This window comes from Crotalus tigris, unplaced genomic scaffold (assembly GCF_016545835.1).
Source record: "Crotalus tigris isolate CLP2741 ecotype Arizona unplaced genomic scaffold, ASM1654583v1 scf7180000017598.18339901613:2243638, whole genome shotgun sequence".
Classification (NCBI taxonomy): domain Eukaryota; kingdom Metazoa; phylum Chordata; class Lepidosauria; order Squamata; family Viperidae; genus Crotalus; species Crotalus tigris.
Window position 1 is genome coordinate 1,617,293 of NW_024096502.1, and position 23,918 is coordinate 1,641,210.

The 23,918-nt window shown below is 42.7% G+C and overlaps 1 protein-coding gene across 1 annotated transcript; it reads right to left on the reverse strand.

Moving 5' to 3' along the window:
* Window positions 1-1,558: 1,558 nt before the first annotated feature.
* Window positions 1,559-7,836, reverse strand: LOC120318774 (protein NDNF-like). The gene is made up of 4 exons (XM_039366836.1): window positions 7,165-7,836; window positions 5,347-5,547; window positions 4,798-4,931; window positions 1,559-3,833 (listed from the first exon to the last, which is right to left on the reverse strand). Exons 2-4 carry the CDS (start codon window positions 5,529-5,531, stop codon window positions 2,482-2,484), a joined length of 1,671 nt encoding a protein of 556 aa, XP_039222770.1. The 5' UTR covers window positions 5,532-5,547; window positions 7,165-7,836; the 3' UTR covers window positions 1,559-2,481.
* Window positions 7,837-23,918: the final 16,082 nt, after the last annotated feature.

A 23,918-nucleotide genomic window follows, 5' to 3' on the forward strand; every position in this document is an offset into this window, starting at 1 on the left:
AAACGTGTTGTGTAACCTCAGCTTGACCCAAACCCAAATAGTCTGGTATACACTTCACCAATAATGGTTTTCAATAAATCATAGGTAAAAACCCATGTCTTAAGTCCGGACTATGTGGATGATGCTCATCTCAGCCTTTTTCAACCCGGCCGTAAATGCAGCTGTAGGGGTTTTAAGAGCTGTAGTCCACCAGTGGACGATGCCATTCAGCCTTCTCTAATAATTAAACCTGCTGTGTACAATATAACCAACAACCATTCCTCGTTTCTTTAATCATCTTATGTAAGAATTTGACCCTTGTTCTTTGTCTAACATTACCGAATTAAAAAGAATGTGGCAGGATTTTTTTTTTATCTCTCCCTCCCCTCCACGCATTGCACACTCAGTCACTATTCTTTATTTGTACTTGAAATTAGATATAATTCCTCTTAATTTACATGGCTGTATTCTCTCGGGCAATCTCTGCCTCAGTCTCGCCTGGAATCGTTCAAGAGTTTTTGGGTGGGTAACCCACCCCTTGTTGATATTGGAAAGTGTTTGGGCCCAACACAAGAACTTAAATCTCTTCTACTGTAGCCGTGTATTTTAGAAATTCTTATAAAAGCAATTTTTAGGTCATTTGTCGAGCAGGAATTCGAGAAGAAACAGATGGTTTCTAATTATGCTGTGATTTTTTTTTTCCCAATAAATGGGGTCTCTAGTTGAGAAGGAAAAATACAAACTCTTAACGATTACAGGAGGGTGATGGAGGAGATTAATTTTATTAAATAAGATTTAGAAATGTACAGACTCAGGTGAAGCGAAACAGCCCTATATAAAAAAGCAACTTGTTTTCTGAAAATGGGTAAACTAAACATGGAGAAGAAGCTATATTTATACAGACTGTGCTTTATTTTTAAAAGAAAAATCTCTCGTGTATCAGTAAAGGATGATTAGAGAGTATCTAAAACTATAAAATCAAGTACAATTTAAGAAGAGCAATAATGATTATAGCAATTAAGAGGTATAAAAAGAATTGGGTCAGCAAATACTAGTCCAAAATCACTTTAGACAAGGCTTAAATCCCTGAGCAGATGATGTGATCCTTCCTTCCTTCCTTTCTTCCTTCCTTCCTTCCTTCCTTCCTTCCTTCCTTCCTTCCTTCCTTCTTTCCTCTCTCCCTCCCTCCCTCCCTCCTTCCCTTCCCTTCCTTCCTTCCTTCCTCTCCCCCTCCCCTCTTCCTTCCTCCCTCCCTCCCTCCCTTCCTCCCTCCTTCCTTCCTTCCTTCCTTCCTTCCTTCCTTCCTTCTTTCCTCCCTCCCTTCCTCCCTCCCTCCTTCCCTCCTCTTCCTTCCTTCCTTCCTCTCCCCCTCCCCTCTTCCTTCCTTCCTCTCCCTCTCCCCCTCCCCTCTTCCTTCCTCCCTCCCTCCCCTTCCTTCCTCCCTCTCCTCCTCCCCTTCCTTCCTTCTTTCCTTCCTCCCTCCCTCTTCCTTCCTTCCCTCCCTCCTCCTCCTTCCTTCCTTCCTTCCTCCCTCCCCTTACTTCCTACTCCTCCCTCCCTCCTTCCTTCCTTCCTTCCTTCCTTCCTTCCTTCCTTCCTTCCTTCCTTCCTTCCTTCTGAATTTGCTTTGATGTACTCTTTTTTTTCCTCCATGTCTTGGCCTAGGACTTTCACAGGATCCTTTATAGTTGACTGTTCATTCTTGAAATCGAAGCCCACATATTTTAATGTTGCCAGCATTTATTCTCATTTTTTCAAATGGGGAAAGAAAGACCTAGCATGGTCGTGATGGTGAAAGGAGCTTCTGATGGAAAAGGGAGCTGAGCTCACCTCTAACCCTCCGAAGGCCCTGGATCATGTCAGCTGCCCATCAATCTCTCTACATGTTGGCAGGGGAAGAACTTGTAAGTTTCTTACTGCTCTTTTCCACTGGGAGGCTAAGTGGTGGGTTCTGTTCCTAATTTCTGGAAAGGAGCTCCACTGGATCGAGCTGGGATCCTACTACAAGACACACCCACTCTTCAACGCCTTTGTTTAGGTGTCTTAACCCAGACTAAGCTATTGCATGATCTTACTCTTGCTTTGACTAATATTGTACCGCCCTCTAGCGATCGTATTTCTCCTTTTATATTCTCTTGCAGTCCCGTAGACTTTGTCTCCCACGAACTTTCTGACAGGCATTAAACTGGAAGACAAAGCAAAAGGATTTGACCTTACGAAACAGGCATCCTTCAGGTTTTTGATCGTGTAGGCTTGGGTTCGAAAAAGAATGATTTAATTCCAGGGGCAGGGTGTTTTGTTATTGGGAGGAGCCTCCGGGTCAAAGGAGAAGGGTGATAGGGGGCAAATCTATTTTTTCCAAGCTCGGGTGTCCATTTCAGACCTTGCCATCTCCAACACACAATTGTGTGTCCCCCAGTTCATTCTGAAGGCGGCAATCGCCAATGTTGCTTTTGTCCGGTGTTTCTCCAGTTTTACCTTTCCTCGGTTGTTTGAAGAGGCTCAACATCTCTTCCTTGTCTTCAGAACTTTGCTGTAATAGCGGATGGGGATCCCCGAGGATCCAATGAGGTACACATCGAAAAGGTAGGCCGTCCCTGCTTCCAGGCCCCTGATGGTTTCGGTAGTCACAGCTCGCTGCAGATTGAGACCGTGGAAGAATTTGCAGAGCACTTTTTCGCTCTTCTGCCTTGACTCTGGCCCAGAGCACCGATCAACCTTTCGGGTGGCCACCCAGGTTTGGTCCTCCTCAATCTCCTTCTTGTAGATGCAATACTTGCTCAGTTCCCGAGTTCCAAGCCAGGCGATGGTGACAGAATGGCAGCTTCTCAGTTTGTTCAAGGATCTGATTTTTAAACTCTCTGGCAGAGCTGGGAAGAAAGGCCTGTGGAAGAGAGAGGACACCTGAACCTTCACGGATGCAGCTGAAGTCTCGGTGGACCGGAGATGGACCAGGTAGGTATCTCCCAACCTTCCTTTCAGGGTGAAGTGCCTCAAGCCAGCAAATCTCTCTGACATCAGCACTTCCCCGTCCTTCGATATTTCCAAATGGAGTTGCCCGCTGCAAGACTGGAAGGCAAATTGAACCCGCTTCTGCATTGCCTGGTACAGCAAATTGTAAAAGGGCCATTTCCTCCCATCCAGTCTCAGCTGAATCGTCTTCCCATCCTTCAGTTTGCTCACGTTGGGCTCAGGATTTCCGAGAGTGCGGGCAAAGGTTCCGGTGTAAGCAGCACTGGTGTTGGTGAGGAAATTGATGGCAAAAACATCAAAGTAGTACTGAATGCCAGGAGTCAGGTGGGACACTGTGTAGGTGTTTGTGAGTCCCACACAGACTTCTTTCACTCGTGCGTCACTACCTTTGTCACTTATGCTGAATTCGCTCTTGGACGGCGCCTGTAGTTCCTGAGACGTGAGGCTACCTGCGGAGGGAGAGACCACCAAAGTAGGAGACCGTTTCACCCCTGAAGGTTGCATTGCCGTTTCTGCTGCACATAAAGACTTGAAATTGTAGTTTTCATTCGCCAGGAGACAATAATGAATGTTTCCTTGGGGTGGCAGGGCACTTGGACTCTGCTTCCAAGCCAGAGTTACTGTGGTGGGGCCAATCCCAACGACATCAATGCGGGGGTCCATTGGCAGTTCTGGATAAAAGTGATCAGATTTGGGGTCCGTGGTCAAATATGCTTTAATCTGGGTGTCTCTCTCAATGGAGAGGAATTCAAGCATGTAGACTGTGGAATGGCGAGACGCTCCTGTGTAGGTTTCCACCGAGTTGCCTCGATAACTAAAGAGAGTCCACGCCATCTTGGGACCCTTCTGGAATCGGAGGACTTCCTGAGCGTTCAAATTATCTGTCGATGAAACAGAAGATGGGCAAAGCTTTTAAAGTTGACAAGAGACGGGTAAGGCACACATTGACCAGTGCAGTGGTTCTCAACCTTTTTAATGCCGCGACCCCCAACCGGTCGTAAGTCGAGGACTACTCAACCGATCGTAAGTCGAGGACTACTCAACTGGTGCAGCACCGTTTGCAGAATGGGACTTTTGGCGGGCTCAGCAGGGCAGAGAGAGCCTGGACCGTTCCTATTGGCTTTTGAAAACCAATAGAATTAGACTCTATTCAAGAGAGTCTATTCTATTAGCTTTCAATAGAATAAAAGGGAGGAGCACAGCTAAGGAAAAGGGGGAAAAAATGGCGGACTGCATTGTTTGGCGACCCCCGTGAAATGGTCGTTTGACCCCAAATGGGGTCCCGACCCACAGGTTGAGAACCACTGGACCAGTGAATACAATGTAAGATACCTCGAGGAAGTCTACACTGTTATCTGTTTTGATTTTTGGGAATCTGGAAACAACTTTTGAGCTCTTCAGGTCATGTTTAAGTTGAGCTTGAAGTCTATGTAATTTTCCAGAGAGTACAATGGAAGGGGTTTCTGTTGCTGCCTTCTGCAATTGTTTTTTTTTTTAACTTTCTAGTCTAGGCTACCTCTTGGAGTCTCCCCTCCAAGTATTAACCAAGCCTGATCCTGCTTAGCTTCCAGTCCCAGCAGGGATTTTGCTGGTGCTGAGACTTTAATATTAAAAGTTTTAATTATGGATAGAAATCTTGTTGGTTAATAGTTGGTACAAATCAGGTTCCAAATGAATCTAAGTTAGTCTTCCTTTCATACTCTATCTAGATCTTGTTAAGAGAAATGGAATGGAAGAAGGAAAAGCTGAGAGGGAGTGAGTGAGTGAGGGAGTGAGGGAGGGAGGGAGGGAGAGAGAGAGAGAGAGAGAGAGAGAGAGATATTTTTCACCTTCCCTCTTGCTTACCAGAAATTGTTTTTCCAAAATAGTTTGCCGATGTTTTAGGAACCCGTATACTCCACTCAATGGGGACATCACATGGGGTTATTCTCACTGTGAAGAATGCAGAGATCTTGCTTTCTTTTGGAACAAAATAGCACCTGGAAATGGATGTTGTTTTTCATTTTACATCACAGAAGGCAGAAAAAAACCCCAAATGATCTTAACATAAATGATGCGGTCAGAATTTAATGGAGTCATTTAGCTAAAAGAATTCCTGTGAATATTTTATTTGGGAAACATAAGTTTGATCAATCTGAAGAGAATCAAAGCACCTTCCAATAAAGGTGGGAAGGGCAGAGGTCCATGGGAAGTTGGTTTTTGGAAACCTTCTCCAACGTCCATGGCAAAACAACACTTCGTTGCTGAAGTTATCCCTCTGAACGCAGTTTGGGAACCTGAGGGATGTCATAAAACAAACCTTTGGACAGAAGACTTTAATCTCAAACCCATAAACAGAAATCGTTCTGTAGAAGAAAGTGACCCAAAATGGAAAGGAAAGAATGGTCCCCTCACCGTTGAGGCATCCCTTTTGAGAGGAAGATTGTCATTTCCTTGCCCTCTGCAAGCATGAACATCTGGTAGAAGTGGAACATCTCATTCTTCAGGTTTTGCTGTAAACCAACAACCGTGATTAAAGGATGGCTGAAGCACATGACCAGAAGAAACCAGGAAGGCAGACACATCTGTGGTCCAGACATCTTCTGTGCTGCAGACCTAGGAGATAATAAGACTCTGAATAGGCTTTCTTAAGTGTAATGGATTGTTAATCAGCAGTTTCAAGCACTACAGAAGACAAATAAGATTGGTTAGACATTTTACTTGTGTTAGGTGACCACTTGGGTCCTGCCAAAATTTGGTATAACTTGGAAAGCCTTCTAGAATAGAAGTTGTCACTTTTCTTGATGACCAGGTGGGATGTCCAATGATTTCTAACTGCAAATGGTGGAAAGACTAAATAAGAGGTGGAGGAACAAAGTCTGTGAGAAATCAGATGGGTATCATCTGTGACTAGCTGTTTGGAAACAGCCCTTGTTCTTCCCTTCTCCCTTTTCTCTTCAGTGGATCCTCCAGGAAACAAAATCACCGGTTCTACAATCATGTCAGTTCCTTCCAATGGCAGTGCGATTCCTTTCTTGTGTGCTGACACATTTATTACCTACACTTTTTAAGGAGACTTGAGGGTGTGAGTGTGAATCACTTGGTTAGGAAAGAATATTATTTTAAATGTCAGGAGAGGAAGAAAAGGAGAGAAGCGTGACGATGAGAAGGAAGGACCAAGGTTTGAAAGTAGAAGATAACTGTACTTGTGTCTGCAGGCAGGGGGTGCTCTTAGAACAGATTAAGGGGCAGCCCCTTAAGCTGATCTACATGTTAAATAAAGAATTTTCTGTAAAAAAAAAAAAAAAAATCTGGTTTGCAAGCCATCGAAGGGAGTACGTAAGACTGCAAAAAACATTAAAACCAGAAACTCACTTTTGAAACGGTATTTTTTTTAAAAAAATATTACTTTGTGAGACTAAAATAATTATCCACAATATCAGTGATGTTCCATAATACTTTTTAAAAAAAATTAAATTGTAAGTAACGTTTGATTCTACATTTTTGTGTATAGATATTCATTTTAGGTTTTAAATGACAAAAATTCGGTTTGAGCAGGTTAAACAAGTGATAAAATATGAAAAAAAAAATGTCCCAACCAACTTGTTTTGCAGCATATTCAAACGTTTTATAATAGTCTCCAGGATAGATAGATAGATAGATAGATAGATAGATAGATAGATAGATAGATAGATAGATATAGCCGACGAAAGCTTGACATTAGAATAAATATTTCTAGTTTTATATTTTTCCTGGTGTTCGTGTTTGTTTGCTCTTATTTTATATATGTATGTATGTATGTATGTATGTATGTATATATGTCTTTGGTTGTTCGGGTTTTCTCCCGCGTCAAATTGGAAGTGTCTTGGCAAGAAAACCCGAACAACTAAAGATCTACATACAAACACCCGCAAAACCTCAGAAAACACACACACACACACACACATATTGAAATGGCTTTTTTTCCCCGAGTTTCCTGGATCGTGTTCTCTTATGACAGAAATGTCTGAAGCTCATTATATGGGAATTAAAACAGGATTTTGTATGGGTGCTGCCATCTGAAAGTAATATATTGAAAAGTCTGAGGAAGACCGATCTCCTAGATGTAAGAAATGGAAACAAAGGAAAGAGATTTAGCCTAAGCAGATTGGTCAAATAAATCACTCTTAACAACTTAAAAGAAACAAAGGAGAGCTGACAGGAATGGGCAGCGTGCTATTTTATTTCTCTTACCTTGCGCCAGATGTTCTCAGGTAATTCTGTGCAAAGCTTCAGAGCAGCAACTGCTGAGCTAGATTTTTTGGAGAGCTTTGCTGGCAGATGTAAAAGCATCACCCAGAAACCTATTCAGCTGGGCAAAAAAACGACCTTCTTGAGAGATTTCAAAGCAGAAGGATTCCTTGAGAGGAGAAAGGATTCTTGAGTTGTTTCTCTTTAGATGGGAAGGTCTTTGAAAGCTGAAGCTCTGCTTCTTAGGGTTCCTCCAAGGAAGTTGCAGCCCTGATTTCCTGAAAGTCCTCTGCAGATGGAGAAGAGCTGGAAGGGCTTAGAAGGAGGCCAGACCCCAGGGTGGCTGCTTAAAGAGGGTCTTTGGCAGAAACAGGGAAGAGGGTCAGTGGGTAGATGTGTTCGTTTAACCCTTTCGTAGGGTTAGCTGGCCGAAAATTGTCTCTTCTCCTCCCTACCCTGTGTAGGGGATTGGATGGGTTTGACCTACTTCCAGAAATACGTTCAGCCAGAATTGAGTGCAGGCAAGATGTCTTTAGTAGAACTGAGCCTTCAGTCTTTGGAATAAAATCTCTATGCATCAAAAAAAGAAAAGAAAAAAAAAGTGTGTGTGTGTGTTAATATCTCTGTAGGTGCAGTATTTTGATTTTTCTAGTCAAATCAACCTTTACGGTCAAAGTACAACATGTGTACAATGAGATTGGCTAAGCCTCCTTTCGTGCACACACACCCCCAACACAACTCACAGTGACAACAAACACACAATCCCATTACACCACGTGAACCCATTGCACAACGCGCCGGCCCCACAAGTCTATCATACATGGAGTCATTTCCCATTCAGGAGTCTGACAGCCCACGGGGTAGAAGCTGTTCTTCAGCCTGTTGGTGCAGCTGGCTATGCTTCTATATCTTCTACACCCAATGGTAGGAGAGAGTAAAGAAGTGCTGACCAGGGTGGGAGTCGTCCCTGAGGGTTTTCCTCACTCTTCTAAGCTAGCGGGCCCTAGCGATGTCATCTAGTGGTGTCAGGGGACAGCCCACGATGGTTTGTGCTGTGCTCACCACTCTCTGCAGTGTCTTTCTATCTGCGGCTGTCAAGCCAGCATACCACACCATAATGCAGTGTGAGAGGACGCTTTCTATGGTGGACCAGTAAAAAAAGGTCATTAGTCGTCGTTCCACTTTGTTCTTTCGCCTATAGTCCATACCTTAAAGCAGTGGTTCTCAACCTGTGGGTCGGGACCCCATTTGGGGTTGAACGACCATTTCACGGGGGTCGTCAAACAAGGCTGTCCGCCATTTTTTCCCCCTTTTCTTTGGCCACGCCCCTGGCACCCGGTGATGTATAAGTAGTTGGGGGTCACCACAACATGAGGAACTATATTATGGGGTCGCGGCATTAGAAAGGTTGAGAACTACTGCCTTAAAGACATTAAGTAACATAGCCCATACCTTAAAGCCTTAGTAAGAGCACACTTGAAATACTGCATCCAATTCTGGTCACCACAATATAAAAAAAGATGTTGAGACTCTGGAAAGAGTGCAGACAAGAGCAACAAAAAATGTTTAAGGGGCTGGAGGCTAAAATGTATGAAGAATGGTTACCAGAATTGGGCATGTTTAGTCTAATGAAAAGAAAGACTAGGGGTGACATGATAGCCGTGCCCCAATATTTGAAGGGCTCCTACAAAGATGAGGGGGGTCAAACTATTTTCCAAAGCACTAAAAGGCAAGACAAGAAACAACAGTTGGAAACTAACCAAGGAGAGAAGCAACCTAGAACTAAGGAGAACTTTCCTAATGATGAGAGCAATCCACCAGTGGAACGACTTGCCTTCCAAAGTTGTGGGTGCTACATTGCTGAAGGCTTTCAAAAAGACCCCGGGAAACCATTTGTCTGAAATGGTATATGGTCTCCTGCTCAAGCAGGCGGTTGGATTAGAAGACCTCCAAGTCTTTTATTCTATGTTCTATGACACAAAATGAGCCGAGGTGGCGCAGCAGTTAGAGTGCAGTACTGCAGGCCACTTTAGCTGACTGCGTTCAGCAGGTCAGCGGTTCAAATCTCACCGGCTCAAGGTTGACTCAGCCTTCCATCCTTCCGGGGTAGGTAAAATGAGGACCCAGATTGTTGGGGGCAATGTAAATATATATATACATTGCTTACTGGTGTACACCGCTTAGAGAGTGCTTGCACTTAAAGCGGTATATAAGTCTCATAAATAAATAAATAAATAAATTTGTGCTTTCGAAAAGCCCGGGACAAGGAACGCTTGTGGTGGGCTCCAACTATCTCTCCTCCTGACAGTACCAAGCATGCAAGGAGTTAACTACCATCCCTTTTTAAAAATGATTATTTTTCCCCCCCTGTCTTTCAGCTCCTGACACCCCATCTGTTCCAGACACCACCCTTAATTCTTCCCACTATCCTTCAGGGAAAGCAGGGCAATACTTTGGAATTTTAACAATCCCGAACAGATTGGAAGCTGCATACGGACAAAAGGATTAAAAATTCAATCACATTTGCTATCTGGGCATTAGAAGCCTCAAGGCTGGCACGATGAATATTTTGCTCAGCATGGATATTAAGCAGTTATCAATCCCTTTGTCTTCCCCAGGGACCAGCAGACACAATTGTACTCCATTTCAAAAATTGAACAAATATGTTCAGATCCCACCTAGCAGATGCTGTTGATTTGGCTGACTACGGTGAGGGCAAGACACACACGGGGGTCCCGGAGATTGAAATGTAGGGGCTAAGAAGCCCATTTTGTAAAAGATGAAGACGGAAATAGAATAGAAATAGTCTTTGTACAAATATTATGGATTGACTCAGTCTTTGGGAACCTGCAGTCAGTTATCATTTGTTAATGTTGTGTAGTATTGATAAGGCAGCAATAATGAGAAAAGACCCCTGGTAAATTTGCATCTGTATTTTCATCTCATTGAAACAGGCATAGATTTTGAGACAGCATATTACATTTAAAGCAGTGGTTCTCAACCTTTTTAATGCCACGACCCCCAACCAGTCGTAAGTCGAGGACTACCCAACTGGTTATAAGTCGAGGACTACTCAACTGGTGCAGCACCATTTGCAGAATGGGACTTTTGGTGGGCTCAGCAGGGCAGAGGCAGCCTGGACAATTCCTATTGGCTTTTGAAAGCCAATAGAATTAGACTCTATTCAAGAGAATCTATTCTATTGGCTTTCAAAAGCCAATAGAATAAAAGGGAGTAGCACAGCTAAGGAAAAGGGGAAAAAAATGGTGGACTGCGTTGTTTCGCGACCCCTATGAAATGGTCGTTCGACCCCAAATGGGGTCCCGACCCACAGGTTGAGAACCGCTGATTTAAAGGGATGTCCACATCACACATCCTTCTCTGAAATTGGAATAAAATAGAATGGAATAGAATAAGAAATAGAATAGAATAGAATAGAATAGAATAGAATAGAATAGAATAGAATAGAATAAAATAGAATAAGAATTAGAATAGAATAGAATAGAATAAGAAAAGAAATAGAATAGAATAAAATAGAATAAGAATAAGAATAGAATAGAATAAGAAAACAAAATAGAATAGATTAAGAAAATGAATAGAATCAAATAAGAAAATAGAATAAAATAATAGAATTGAATAAGAAAATAGAATAAGAAAATGAATAGAATTGAATGATAGAATAGAATAGAATAAGAAAATAGAATAAGAATAGAATAGAATAAGAAAATGAATAGAACAGAAGAGAATGAATAGAACTGAATGATAGAATAGAATAATAAAATAGAATAAGAATAGAATAAGAAAATGAATAGAATAAGAATAGAATAGAACAAGAAAATGAATAGAATAGAAAAAGAAAATAGAATTGAATAAGAACATAGAATAAGAATTAGAAAAGAATTCATGCATATTATGGAATAGACTAATATCTCATTCCACCCCCTTGAAATAAACAAACACAAAATCACAACATTAAGGGAAAAATATTTAGAAGTTGTTTCCTTATAGGAAATAGGAGACTATTGTAACTGGCTGGGGAATTCTGGGAGTTGAAATGCACGAGTCTTAAGGTTGCTAAGGTGGGACACCCCTCCATGTTCCTGAATCCATCCCTCCTTTCCTTCCTTCGACAGAATATTAAGTTGACTGGGGCAACAGAAGACGTGAAGCCAATATAGAAATCTATTTGAATAATTACCAATTAGCTACTAGTCAAATTAAGTGATTAGGTATCAGGTTGCATTTGCAAAACACACTGGCTATATTGTTCCAGCTGACTCACCCATTTTAAAAAAAAAAGTCTCTATGAGCAATTGCTCTGAACTTTTCCACTGATCATGGCTGGCCTACAGCCCTGTCCATCAAGAGATTTAATTTCACCTCTTCTCAGTGACTAAATTAAGACACATCCCTTATTCCAACTATTTGGTTATGGTTAATAACAACTACAGACGTGTGATGCAGTAGTGGCATTGTTGCATGAAAAAGGCCTCAAAAATCCAATTAGAAACCTGACAGAGTAAAGAATCAATGTCTACCTTTAGGTCTGGAAGGAGCAATGAGTTAAAAAATGTAAGCTAGCTGAAATCTTGAAAGTCAAACCCAAATTAGGCAATGGCTACCTCCAGGATTGCTAATGGAAGAAGGCTACTATAGCCCACTCTGTATTACATAGCATCTCCATTCTCACACATCTCTTCAGGGCTTCGTTGCCCTTCAGACAACCTTCTCTTTTAAATGTGCAAATACATTTCAATGCCCCCAATTTATCTTCCTACTTTAAGAAGAAGGGGGGAGTAGGTTTCCAATTATTTCTTGTGGAGTTTGACAGCCCACACCAGCTTGTCACTACCACCTGCGAGGAGCTCACAGCAAGCTCTCACATTCTGAAGGTTAGTTCTGTGTCTCCCTTGTCTTTCTATTCCCTGTTTCCCCTCAGTCTTCATTATCCCTTCACTTGTACAGATGGCTCCTTTCTGAGAGTTCTCTCCCCATTAGTGGTTAATTGCAAGGGTCACCCCATGGCCCTTCAGCATTGGGAGATTGGGGTTCGGACAATAAAACTGCTAAAAGAGAGGAAGGTGTCAGATGTCAGCCAGTGCATGGAAGACGGAGGGGAAAGACCAGCCCTGAACAGTCTCGACAGAGTGAGGCGGTTGTGAAGATGCTGGATTAGGAGAGAATTACAAAATAACAGAGTTGGAAGGGATCTTGGCGGTCTTCTAGTCCAAACAGGAGATCCTACACCAGGGGTAGGCAACCTTGGCTCTTTTATGACTCGTGGACTTCAACGCCCAGAATTCCTGAGCCAGCCATGCTGAGGGGAAAGGGAGAGGTTTCCAAGCTGAGCCATGCTGGCTCAGGAATTCTGGGAGTTGAAGTCCATGAGTCATAAAAGAACCAAGGTTGCCTACCCCTGCCCTACACCAATCCAGACAGATGGCTGTCCACTAGGATAGGGGAGCCTCTGGTTAAAGGCAACTTTGGCTGATCTTTCTCAATCCATTCCACAGGTTTAATGTGATGGGGTAAAATGAAAGGAGATAGATAGATAGATAGATAGATAGATAGATAGATAGATAGATAGATAGATAGATAGATAGATGATAGATAGATAGATCAGACATGTCAGACACAAGGCCTGGGGGCCGGATGCGGCCTGCAAAGTGGTTTCATGTGGCCCGTGAAGCTGAAACGCATTCAGTCTTAGCTCCACAAGGCCGTCTACAAACAGCGAGGAACCAGTCCGCTGTGTCAGCCCCGCCCCCTGGGTGCATACTGGGGAGGTGTCACCCTTTGTGAGAAATGAAGAAATGGACCATGCCTTGGCGCTTGCCCCGGTCCCACCCCCTTCTGCCAGAGACCCTCAGATCTGTCCCACTCCTGCCCAGGCCCCCACAGGCACCCTTGATGCAAACGATATAGAACTGGCCATGCCCACCCAGTAGGCCACCCCCACTCCATCCACGCCCACCCAGTAGGCCGCACCCACCCTGGCCGCACCCACCTGGCTCCCCGAGGGCAACCACAATGCTGATGCGGCCCTCAATGAAATTGAGTTTGACACCCCTGAGATAGATGATAGGGGGGGGGAGACATAAGCTAAGTTTGTTTGCTTTGAAGATTGTTTGTTTTGGTTAAAGATTATTCTGCCAGACATAAAGAGAAGGAGTAGCAGAAGCTCGGTGATGTCTTCCCATTTTCTTCTCTTCCCTTGCACATAGTCTCTGCAAATGATGGCAGCTCATAGGGCCAAACCTTTGCATCTGGGATCAGGTACTTATTTATTTTATTTTATTTTTAAAATTTATAAGCCGCCCCACTTTCGAAGGACTCTGGACGGCTAACAATAAAAACACATAAAACATAACAAACAAACAGTACAAAGACAATCATCCAGGGGTCAGGTTTTATAAACCCCAGGCCGGCCGGAAAAGCCAGGTCTTAAGTAGCTTACGGAAGACCAACAGGGTGGGAGCGGTCCTAATCTCCGGGGGGAGCTGGTTCCAAAGCGTGGGCGCCATCACAGAGAAGGCCCTCCTCCGCGGCCCCGCCAAATGGCACTGCTTGGCCGACGGGGCCTGAAGGAGGCCCAGCCTGTGGGATCTAACCGGACGTAGGGAATATGAGGTAGTAGGCGGTCTCGCAAATAGCCTGGCCCTGAGCCATATAGGGCTTTAAAGGTAATGACCAACACCTTGAATTGGACCCGGAGACCAATAGGCAACCAGTGCAGCTCACGGAGGATAGGTGTAACGTGGGTGTATCGAGGAGCACCCACTATCACTCGCGCGGCTGCATTCTGGACCAACTGTAGTCTCCGAATACTTTTCAAGGATAGCCCCATGTAGAGCGCATTGCAGTAGTACTTCTGAACATCTCCATGTTCCTCCTCATCTGATGAAGGGGCTACTTTTTCCTTGGGCCACCTAAACAACCGCATTTATTACCTGTCGTGCATAACAAACCCAAAGAGGATGTGATTTCCTCAGATCTGTGTAAACATTGTGAACGATAAACGAAAAAATGGCTAGTTGTTGGAAGTTGTAACAAATGTGCCACACACACAAAAAATAACAACAAACATTTCAGCAACCTATTCAAAATAAATGGAGGCTTTAGCAGCAGGTGCAGCTAAAGCAAAACACTATTTAATACAGTTTTTTCTGCAGCTTGGCTGCTTGAAGACTAACCCATTTGAAACCCACTTGTCTGAAAGTTGCCAAGTTTGAAAACCAGAGTTAACAGATTATTTTTTTCATTCATCTCGTTTAATCATAATTAATGTTCTTTACAAAAAAACAACAACAACTCTTGGCAGGGATGTCCTGAATGTCACTAGAAGTACTGTGTCCTATTCCTAAATGTCATTAAATTCCTTGTTCCTCTTTAGCCGAGGGTTTTATGAACCTTGAAGCAACCATGGCCAATATGTTAGACTAGCATTTCTAGAGGATGCAGTACAGTTTGATGTTTAGTGTCAGAATCCAGTTATATTTCCTTTCTATCTATCTCCTCTGATCTAAAACCAATTCTCACCCTTCCCTGGATTCTGCCATACTCCCAAGGGAGGGGGGGGTATGCATGCAGGTTTATTACTTTCACTTCCTCTATTCACTACAAAGTAACTTTTTGTTTATTCGCCTTTGTGTCTGCTAATCATTACAATGTAACAAATTGCCTCCTATACTATGCATCCCTCTGAACTTCTCGCTACCAGGCAGCTAAGAAAAGGGGAGGAAAGAGATACAAACCTCCAGGACTTAGTTTATTTCTCCATCCTCAAAATGAGGTGTGAAGAGCTGTGGAATGATTCGTGCACAAACGGAACCAGACTGATGTTATCTCTCCTTCCCATCGATGGATTTAACACCTGGGGATTTGCCAGTCTGAACCTCCCGGATGAACTGGGGGGTGGGGTTTGCTTAGGGACACTTTAAAATGTCGATCTGTAAGGGAATCCCTCAGATCCTGTCTATTATGCCTGCTATCAACTACTCTTAATAAAAGTTCCTGTTGGAAGAAATTGTTTCCAAGAGTTCTGCTTTCTTAAGATGTGGATCCTTACATTTAGCTTTTATTTACTCCATCTGCTCCTGTTGAATGGTTTTTTTTAAAGCATTGCTTGTTAAAACCCTTGAGCCCCCAAACTGAACTAGATAATGTTGCATTATTCTCTGAGTTTAATGCCTTACTAAGCCGTGCCTGCCATTTTTTGCTGTATTTTTTTAAAACTGAAAGGAAGAAACTCAAGCTGCTGCACGTACATTATGAAGCTGCTGAAATGCAAAATGGTGCAGAAGACTTTTATTCTAAAAAGATGTGTGTGTTTTTTTATCACATGTGACTTAACTAGAAAAACTGAATTCCAAAAACTGGCAGAACCCCTACAAGCATTAAGACATTTTTAAAAATAACCCCAATAAATTCAACACAACTGTCATGGTTCTGAAAGAAGCTCTTCAAAGAACTAACATCGGATGTTCTTGATTGACAGCAACCTAACTATAGTTCCTACACCCTATGTTTTAACTGAAGAAGGCGATTTGTATAAGCAAGGTAAGCTGGTAGCAACTAATCCATGGAGAAAGCCACACAGCCACTGACAGAATGCTGACTTGGTGGGTTAAAATGGGAAAGAGCATGTTGTGTTAATGCTCAACGGGAAGACGGTGCAGCTGCCGAGATCTCATTTGGACCCCCAGGGTTTTGTTTTTTTTCAGCTTAGAGCAGAATACAAAGAAATCTGGGACAAATAACTTGCTAAGCCTGATCAGTTCAAGATAACCAAAGAAATAATCCTTTGTCATCATCAGAGTAATGCTGCTGTGGCTGCTATTTCTCTCAACTCGTGATCCAGTGTGGCTGTCTCCTGACAGCTAATCGCAGGAAAGAACAATTATGTCCTGTAGCTGTGGAGCAGGCTATGTGGGTGTCCTAGAGTAATAAAATCCCTCCAAATAAAATCCAAAGGAAACAAACAGCTAGTAACCATAACCTGCTTTTTAAGTTCATGTTCTACATGATTGTCTGGCCATACGCCAAAGCGGACTTGGTTCCTGGCATCCTCTCTGAGTTGTGGTCTGTGGATGGAAGGAGGCAGGTCTGCTCTGGACAAATTGGGGAGCAAAAATGGACAGCCACATGTCCCAATGCCTCACAGAGGTTCTCCATTTACAGATGGAGATGAGCAGAGGGGTTGTCCACAGGGCACGGTCAAAAAAGTCCAAATACTTTTATTTTGAAGATCATGGCTATGACCTTGGGTGTTTTTTTTTTGACCATATTCTGCAGACCACCTTGTCTGCTGAGGCATTTTGCAAGGGGGATTTCTAACACCTCTCCACCCTAATCCATCTTAACACTTCTGTGGGCAACTCAGGGCCTGCAGAGCTTGTTCCAAGTTCTCTCCTTGTTATGATCCCTGCAAAGGTGATTCCAAGATGACAGTCCTTCACTCCCTTCTTTAAAGTGTTGAAGGAAAAGTCTTCATCATGGTTCAGTCCAAGTTAGGGATAAACAACATGGCGACTGCTTTAGAAAGAAGGTTGCAGTTTATTGAAGAGGAGAGCCAGACAGAAAGATGGCTCTGGAAGAAAAGAGAGAGAACACATGTAGGGAGCGGGTTTTTATACCCTCTGGAGCCTTTTGTTTGGAATTGTTTTCTGTTCCTGTTTGAGGCTTTGTATTTCCTGTGTCACGTATTCTGACCTGAGTCTGGGTGTGCCCTTTGGCATCTGTGAGTTAATCCTATTATGTCCTGTCTTAGACTTTGGATGGGGTATGTAGATTTTAGATATCTTTGTCTTCTTAATCTTCTAGCTGGGGGCCTCCAACCTTCCTGGATGATTTACACCTGCATTTCTACAGAGCTGGTTTCTGCTTGGGAGAGGGAGACTTGGGACCATTAAGAAAACTGGGCATGCTTTTCTGCCTCTTTAAGATCCTTTGAGGAAATATATTTTTCTGCCCTTTTAATAGTTCTCTGGGGGGGCTGACTTCCCACAAAATAAACTCATGCTGCAGAATAACCTAGTTCACTCAACTGTTATTTCTCTTTCTCTGCCCTTTATTACATATATGGACTCTTGAAAGAAGACATAGAAGTTGAAATGTTCATACTCCCTTTGGTGGCATCTTACATTTTCTGCCATTTTTCCTGTTATTATTCCACACCTGCCTCTCCAAGCTCATTTCTCATTCTGCTGTTACTCCAGCCTATTTTTCCCGTAGCCAGCAGAGGATGCAACGTGCCAACTTCAAGAAGGGAAATCTGATCTTTAATACCGCATTGTCGGGTGATTGTGACTCCGCACATTACACAGCGCTATAAGTGCTTCATGTGAAAGCTCCATTTCTGCGTAGCAAGAAGCCCGAGAATATTAGGCATGTAGATATCCTTAAGTGGTCTTGCTGTGCAAATGGCTTCTAAGTTCTGCTGTTAAAAGCAGCTAATTAAATTAAAAACCTTTGATGCCTTTTGGCAAATGTTTGAGTTTGTTATTCCCTAATCAGTTGGGAATGGGGCACTGACAAGAGAATGACTCTAACACATTGAATCTTGCTGGCTGAGGGCTGCGCTCAGCATAAATCCTAATACATTCTAATTACCTTAATTGTAAAGCTGTTAGTGAAGGAATTGCAAGTGTTCTCAGATACAAAGGAAAGAGATCCATTTCAAAGGTAGAACTACCCATGTGGCTTGAAACGTCCCCTGTTCACAAGATAAAACTGATTTGGCATCTAGTACAGTCTGTTTTCTTTGGCATCCCTGCAGCACAAACACACCCGACCCACTGCAGTTGTGTGGATCGAAGAAGCCATTTATCCTTGATCACAATAAACAATTACAATATAGGGGAGTTCATTCTTCTAAGTTTCTCCTTTTGAGGAGTTCACCTCTGTAGTTCCCTGGCTGCAGAGCGGAAGTGGTTTGCAAAAATACCTTCTTTTGCTTCCCAGTCTAGCCTACGGCACTGTACAGTGTGAGAAGTCAGCCCCACAGAGAAGGAAAGGTTGAAGCTAGAAGATTAAAAAGACAAAGACATCTAAAATCTATATACCCCACCCAAACTCTAAGATTCATCAGCCCCAGGCCCAGGGAAGCAGGATATGACCTTTGGTACATAATAGGATTAACCCATCACCATCAGAATACCAGAAAGGCACACCTAGACTCAGGTCAGAATACATGGCACAGGAAATAGCCTCAAACAGGAACAGGAAACAACTCCAAACAAAAGGCTCCAGAGGGTATAAAATCCATTCCCTACAGGTGCTCTCTCTCTTTTCTGCCAGAGCCATCTTCCTGTCTGGCTCTACTCTTCAATAAACTGCAACCTTCTTTCTAAAGCAGTTGCCATGTTTATTCCACCTTGGACTGAACCACGATGAAACTTTTCTTTCAACAACAGTATGTCCTCATCCAAATATTCTCCTGCCCTGTGGGGCACCATCCCACTCAGTAATTTGGATGGCTCCCAACTCACAAGGCATCAAGTACCTGGCTGCTCCCCAGGCATCAGGTTCAGAGCTTCTGAGTTGATACAGTCCAAAATGCAGTTCTGCAATCCACATAGGAAGATCTTTTCAATTGGAGAGAGCAGCAAAATAGATCAGCAAGTAGCGCTGATGTTGTTACCTAATTGGGTAATGAAACGTCTTCAAGAAAACTACTATGTTCAGAGAGCACCAAGGACCTGATATTCTCCTTGATTAAATAAAAAAACTTAATGCATTCCCGTCTATCAAAAGAGGGGTAGATGTGTATTGCAACTTTTTTTTTTTTGCAAGCTAGCCATTTAATTTATTTGGAACTGAAGGTAACTTTCCCATCAATCCCCCCTTTCCTTTTTCTCTCCAACCTAATTATAGACATTTAGCATAAATGGGCAATTATTTTGAGTGATCTGGGGGCAATTCCCAACCATATCTCAAGGAACCCCAAGGAATTTTATATTGCAATTAGGGGTTACTGACATACTGCTCCAGCTGAAATTCTAGCTCCCCCATCCTCCATTATCTTTGCATAAAAGGAAAGGCCGATGATGTCTAGAAGTGGGGCCTGTATATAAAAAAAGAGCTGGCAATCCGATTCAGCCATCACAAAACACAGTGAAATAGGAAAATATTTGAATCTTGACTTTAAGTGTTCATTGCTCCATTCTTCTTCTTCTTGTGCCATATCCGTTATCGGATGTTGGCGATCATGTTGGCAATCCTGTTTTTATCAGCAGCCGCACAAAAAAGTGCTGTTGAGTTTTGTCCAAACCAGTCCCTTAGATTTTGAAGCCACAATGTTCTTCTTCTGCCTGGACCTTGTTTGCCTTCCATCTTTCCTTGGACGATTCAATAGAGTATGCCGTATTTTTCTGGGTGTCGCATCACATGTCCGAAATATCCTGATTTTCGTTTTTTAATTGTTTTGATCATTTCCCTGGGCTTTCCCAGGCGGCTTATCACCTCCTCATTTCTGTCTTGTCAACCCAGCTTATACATAACAGCCGCCTGTAAGTCCACATTTCAAATGCTTCTGGTCTCTTCAGGTGGCCTTCTGTCAGAGACCAACTCTCTACTCCATAGAGCAGGATAGAAAAAATATAGCATCTGACAAGCCTGATTTTCAGTCTTAGGCTTATGTTGTGAATCATTGCTCCATAGAGAAATGTAATATTTGTCATGGGAAAAACGAAACGAGAGACAAGCGATGACAATCAGCAGCAAGGTGGGTGGACTCCGATCCAGAGGTGATTGATATTACAGACTGCAGAGGTCTTAGAACAGTGGTTCTCAACCTGTGGGTCGGGACCCCATTTGGGGTCGAACGACCATTTCACGGGAGTCGCCAAACAACGCAGTCCGCCATTTTTTCCCCCTTTTCCTTAGCTGTGCTACTCCCTTTTATTCTATGGGCTTTTGAAAGCCAATAGAATAGACTCTCTTGAATAGAGTCTAATTCTATTGGCTTTCAAAAGCCAATAGGAATTGTCCAGGCTGTCTCTGCCCTGCTGAGCCCACCAAAAGTCCCATTCTGCAAACGGTGCTGCACCCGTTGAGTAGTCCTCGACTTACGACCGGTTGAGTAGTCCTCGACTTACAACCGGTTGGGGGGGGTCGCGGCATTAAAAAGGTTGAGAACCACTGCCTTAGAAGATCTGGAGGATCCGTTGGGAGACTGACTGTCCTGGGGATGCTCTACCTGTGGATTTTAAAGGCTACTTTAATACTTATTTATTTTTTACAAACGGTGCAATATTTTATAAACATATACATGAAAGAATACAATCCTTTGAAGCACCATCAACTCAAGGTTTCCTGCTATTACCTTTCTTTCCTTCCTCGGTATAAAAAAAGAGCTTCCTGATTATAGTTTTCCCAGACAATTGGATACTAGGCAATTTGCATCAGTAAAATACTCCTCTCCCCATTTTATTTTAAGTTCTGCCTAATGGACTGTCAAGAGTATTACTGATTCCTTGAAACATGCATAGCAATTATCTATTGAAAGAAGCAAAAGAAGGCAAAAGATGCAATTAAATACATTCATCTGTAAAGCATTCATTTGTCTGGGGCACGTGCACAATTTCTCCTGAGCAAGATGTTTCAAGTAAGGTTGGAGGAAAAAAAATATTTTGCACAGGTAAAGATAATGGATTTTCATTTCCCAATATTCGCTTTTAAAATATATAACTTAGAACTGAAGTTGAGAACTCTAAATCGTATTGCATCAAGGATAAATTTTAAAAAAAAATAAGCTCCTGCTTAACAGCTTTAGTCTTAAAGATAAAAGCATGGAAAACTGTGGTCCAGAAAGCTTCTATTATGGATTGAATTCCTATGCTATAGTTGAGAGTCAATCATGCATTTGCAGTTTTTTTCCAAACCTATGATGGCTAGAGTTAACTTGGGATATTAAAAAGGGGGTTCCCCTCATTTTCTGAGGCCTGGATTGGAATAGAGGGAGAGCAAATAACTTTCTCCATGCTTTGTTTCTCAGCTGGAAAAAAAAAAACAATCCTGTGTTGAGGGAAAAGTCTTCATCATGGTTCAGTCCAAGCCGGGAATAGACAACATGGCGACTGCTTCAGAAAGAAGGTTGCAGTTTATTGGAGAGGAGAGCCAGACAGAAAGATGGCTCTGGAAGAAAAGAGAGAGAGCACATGTAGGGAGCGGGTTTTTATACCCTCTGGAGCCTTTTGTTTGGAGTTGTTCCTATGCTATGAACTTTGACCTGAGTTGGAGTGTGCCTTTCTGGTATTCTGATGGTGGTGGGTTAATCCTATTATGTCCCAAGGGTCATATCCTGCTTCTCTGGGCTGTGGCTGATGACTCTTAGATTTTTGGTGTTGATTCTAGGGATCTTTCTTCCTAATCCCATTTCCCCATTACAGTCTTTCTGACAAGATTATCATCTGCATTTCTACAGAGCTGGTTTCTGCTTGGAGAAGGGAGACTTGGGGCTATTAAGAAAACTGGGCATGCTTTTCTGCCTCTTTAAGATCCTTTGAGGAAATATATTTTTCTGCTCTTTTAATATTTCCTTCTCTGGGGAGTGTGTGACTTTCCATACCTATAAGGCTGATTACTGTTTTTCATGCTTCTCCAAGCTGGGTTAGATGATTGCTCCTTGCTCTCCTAATTTTACATGCTTCTGAATAGATTGTTTTTCTCCTCACCTGACTGCATTTTTTTTAGCCTGCCACTGATTTTTGCAGTGACTAAAAAAAGGTGGCCCAGTGAAATGAATGGTAGAACAGGAAATCTGAAAGTAACATGGTGAAAGTCATGTTAAAGATAATCTGATACTTGACATGACGATGACAACAAAAGCAACAGTGTTCCTACGTTTCAACAGAATGCTTTTGTTAATGGTTGTTTCTGAATTCCAGGTCATCCTTGATTTATGGTTTCAATTGAGCCCAAAATTTCTGTTGCTTGTCAAGATAATTGTTAGGTTTCGCCCTGTTTTATAACTTTTCTTGACAGTTTTTGTTAAGCGAATTACTGCAATTGGTAAGTTAACTTAAGGTCATGTGCTGACCTTAGCCACTTGATCATGAAGGTTTGAGATAACTATGGCAGAAGTGATGGGCACAGATGATTCCTGGTTTTTGGGTTGTGTCAGCCTGGCCTGCTCCTGCCTTAATGTTTACTGGAGCTTTTGTGTTGTTTTGCTGCAGCTCTCTGCTGTAGAGCTGAAAGTCACACTCAATATGCACAATTCTGGAATGGGGCATAATTTCAGGCAGGGGGAAATCTCAGCTCCTTCCTATGTTTTTGGATTTCAGCTGTCAGCTGTCACTGCCCACAAGGGACTGTAGCTCAGCAGGATCCGGATAGTGACGAGTTCTCCACTGCAGGAGACAAGAGAGAGGAGACTTAATGACTAACCCAGGGATAGGCAACTTTGGCTCTTTTATGACTCATGGACTTCAACTCCCAGAACTCCTGAGCTGGCATGGCTGAGCATGGACACCTCTCCCTTTCTCCTCAGCATGGCTGGCTCAGGAATTCTGGGAGTTGAAGTCCACGAGCCAAGGTTGCCTACCCCTGGACTAATCTGTGACTGTGTAGGTTGAAGTGGAGATTGGGCTTTTGGGGGGATGCATGAAGAATCAAAGGCTGGCTTCAGTCCCGCTCTCCCCTCCAGTGCCTGTTTGCTTGGTTTTTAAAGCAAAACAAGATACGCTAAATGCATTATAACCTATCAGTTAGTTTGGCCTTACGGTCAGAATAGCACACAAGCCGTAATATTCCTTGTGACAATTTATGGAAGTGAACATTTGACTTTGAAGAAGCCTGATAGGAAAAGCGTTGATGCTTTTGAGGCTTGCTGTTGGAGAAGACTTATGGGTAGCCAAGAAACAAACCAATGTATCGCTGAAGGCCACATAATCAACCAAGGCTTTGTGATGTTGTGGATGTACGCCATTAAGAAGAAGAAGTTGTTTTTACAAGTCAAAGAGGTTGCCAAAAACACCAGGACACAAAGGACATCTTGATCGCATGGAAGAAGGCAAACATTATTGAAAATGTCTCACACAAATGCCTGCAGATAGAGTACCATGAAAAGTAAATTGTAAATATTTTTTCCCTAATACAGGGGGTCCATTATACAGCCACGCCAGATGGAATAATCCTGCGGATTACAACCGTGTTTATACTAAAGAGGGTGGGAAGATTTGTATGATTTTATCAACCCAGCTTTGTCTGACAGATGGGAGCTTTCCAATGGCTCTCAGAGACATGCTAGGCAAACAAATAATTTATTTAGGAGATGATTGTTCCCAGTGCAGGTCTTTCTAAGCCCCGCTGATTCCAGAGAGAGCAAGAGAGGAACATGTGCTGATATCGCTCTCAACAAAATAAGACAGACATTAAAATGTTTGCCCTTAGCCAGGCGTGGGGAGTGAAGGTCAAAGGCATTAGAGTGGAGAAAAAGGCTTTTTAATGTCCATCATCTCCATAAATGTGAATTTCGAAACAGATTTTTCCAAAGCCCTCACTTTGCATTGATTAATTCTATTATCTGCCTTTCGATTTATGCGCTTGAAGTGATTTGCTTAATTTAAAACTTACCTATTTTTTAAAAAAATATAGTGTATAAAAGCCAGTGTTAGTTTTAAAGGCTTATTTTTCCCAAATCTTTCTACACCAGCTTTACCTCCCTTCAAAAATACATTGTAATCTCCAGGGGAGTCAGAGTCCAGCCTTGTTGCTGTTATTTTATGGGCAGACCAATTCTCCTTTGTCATTTG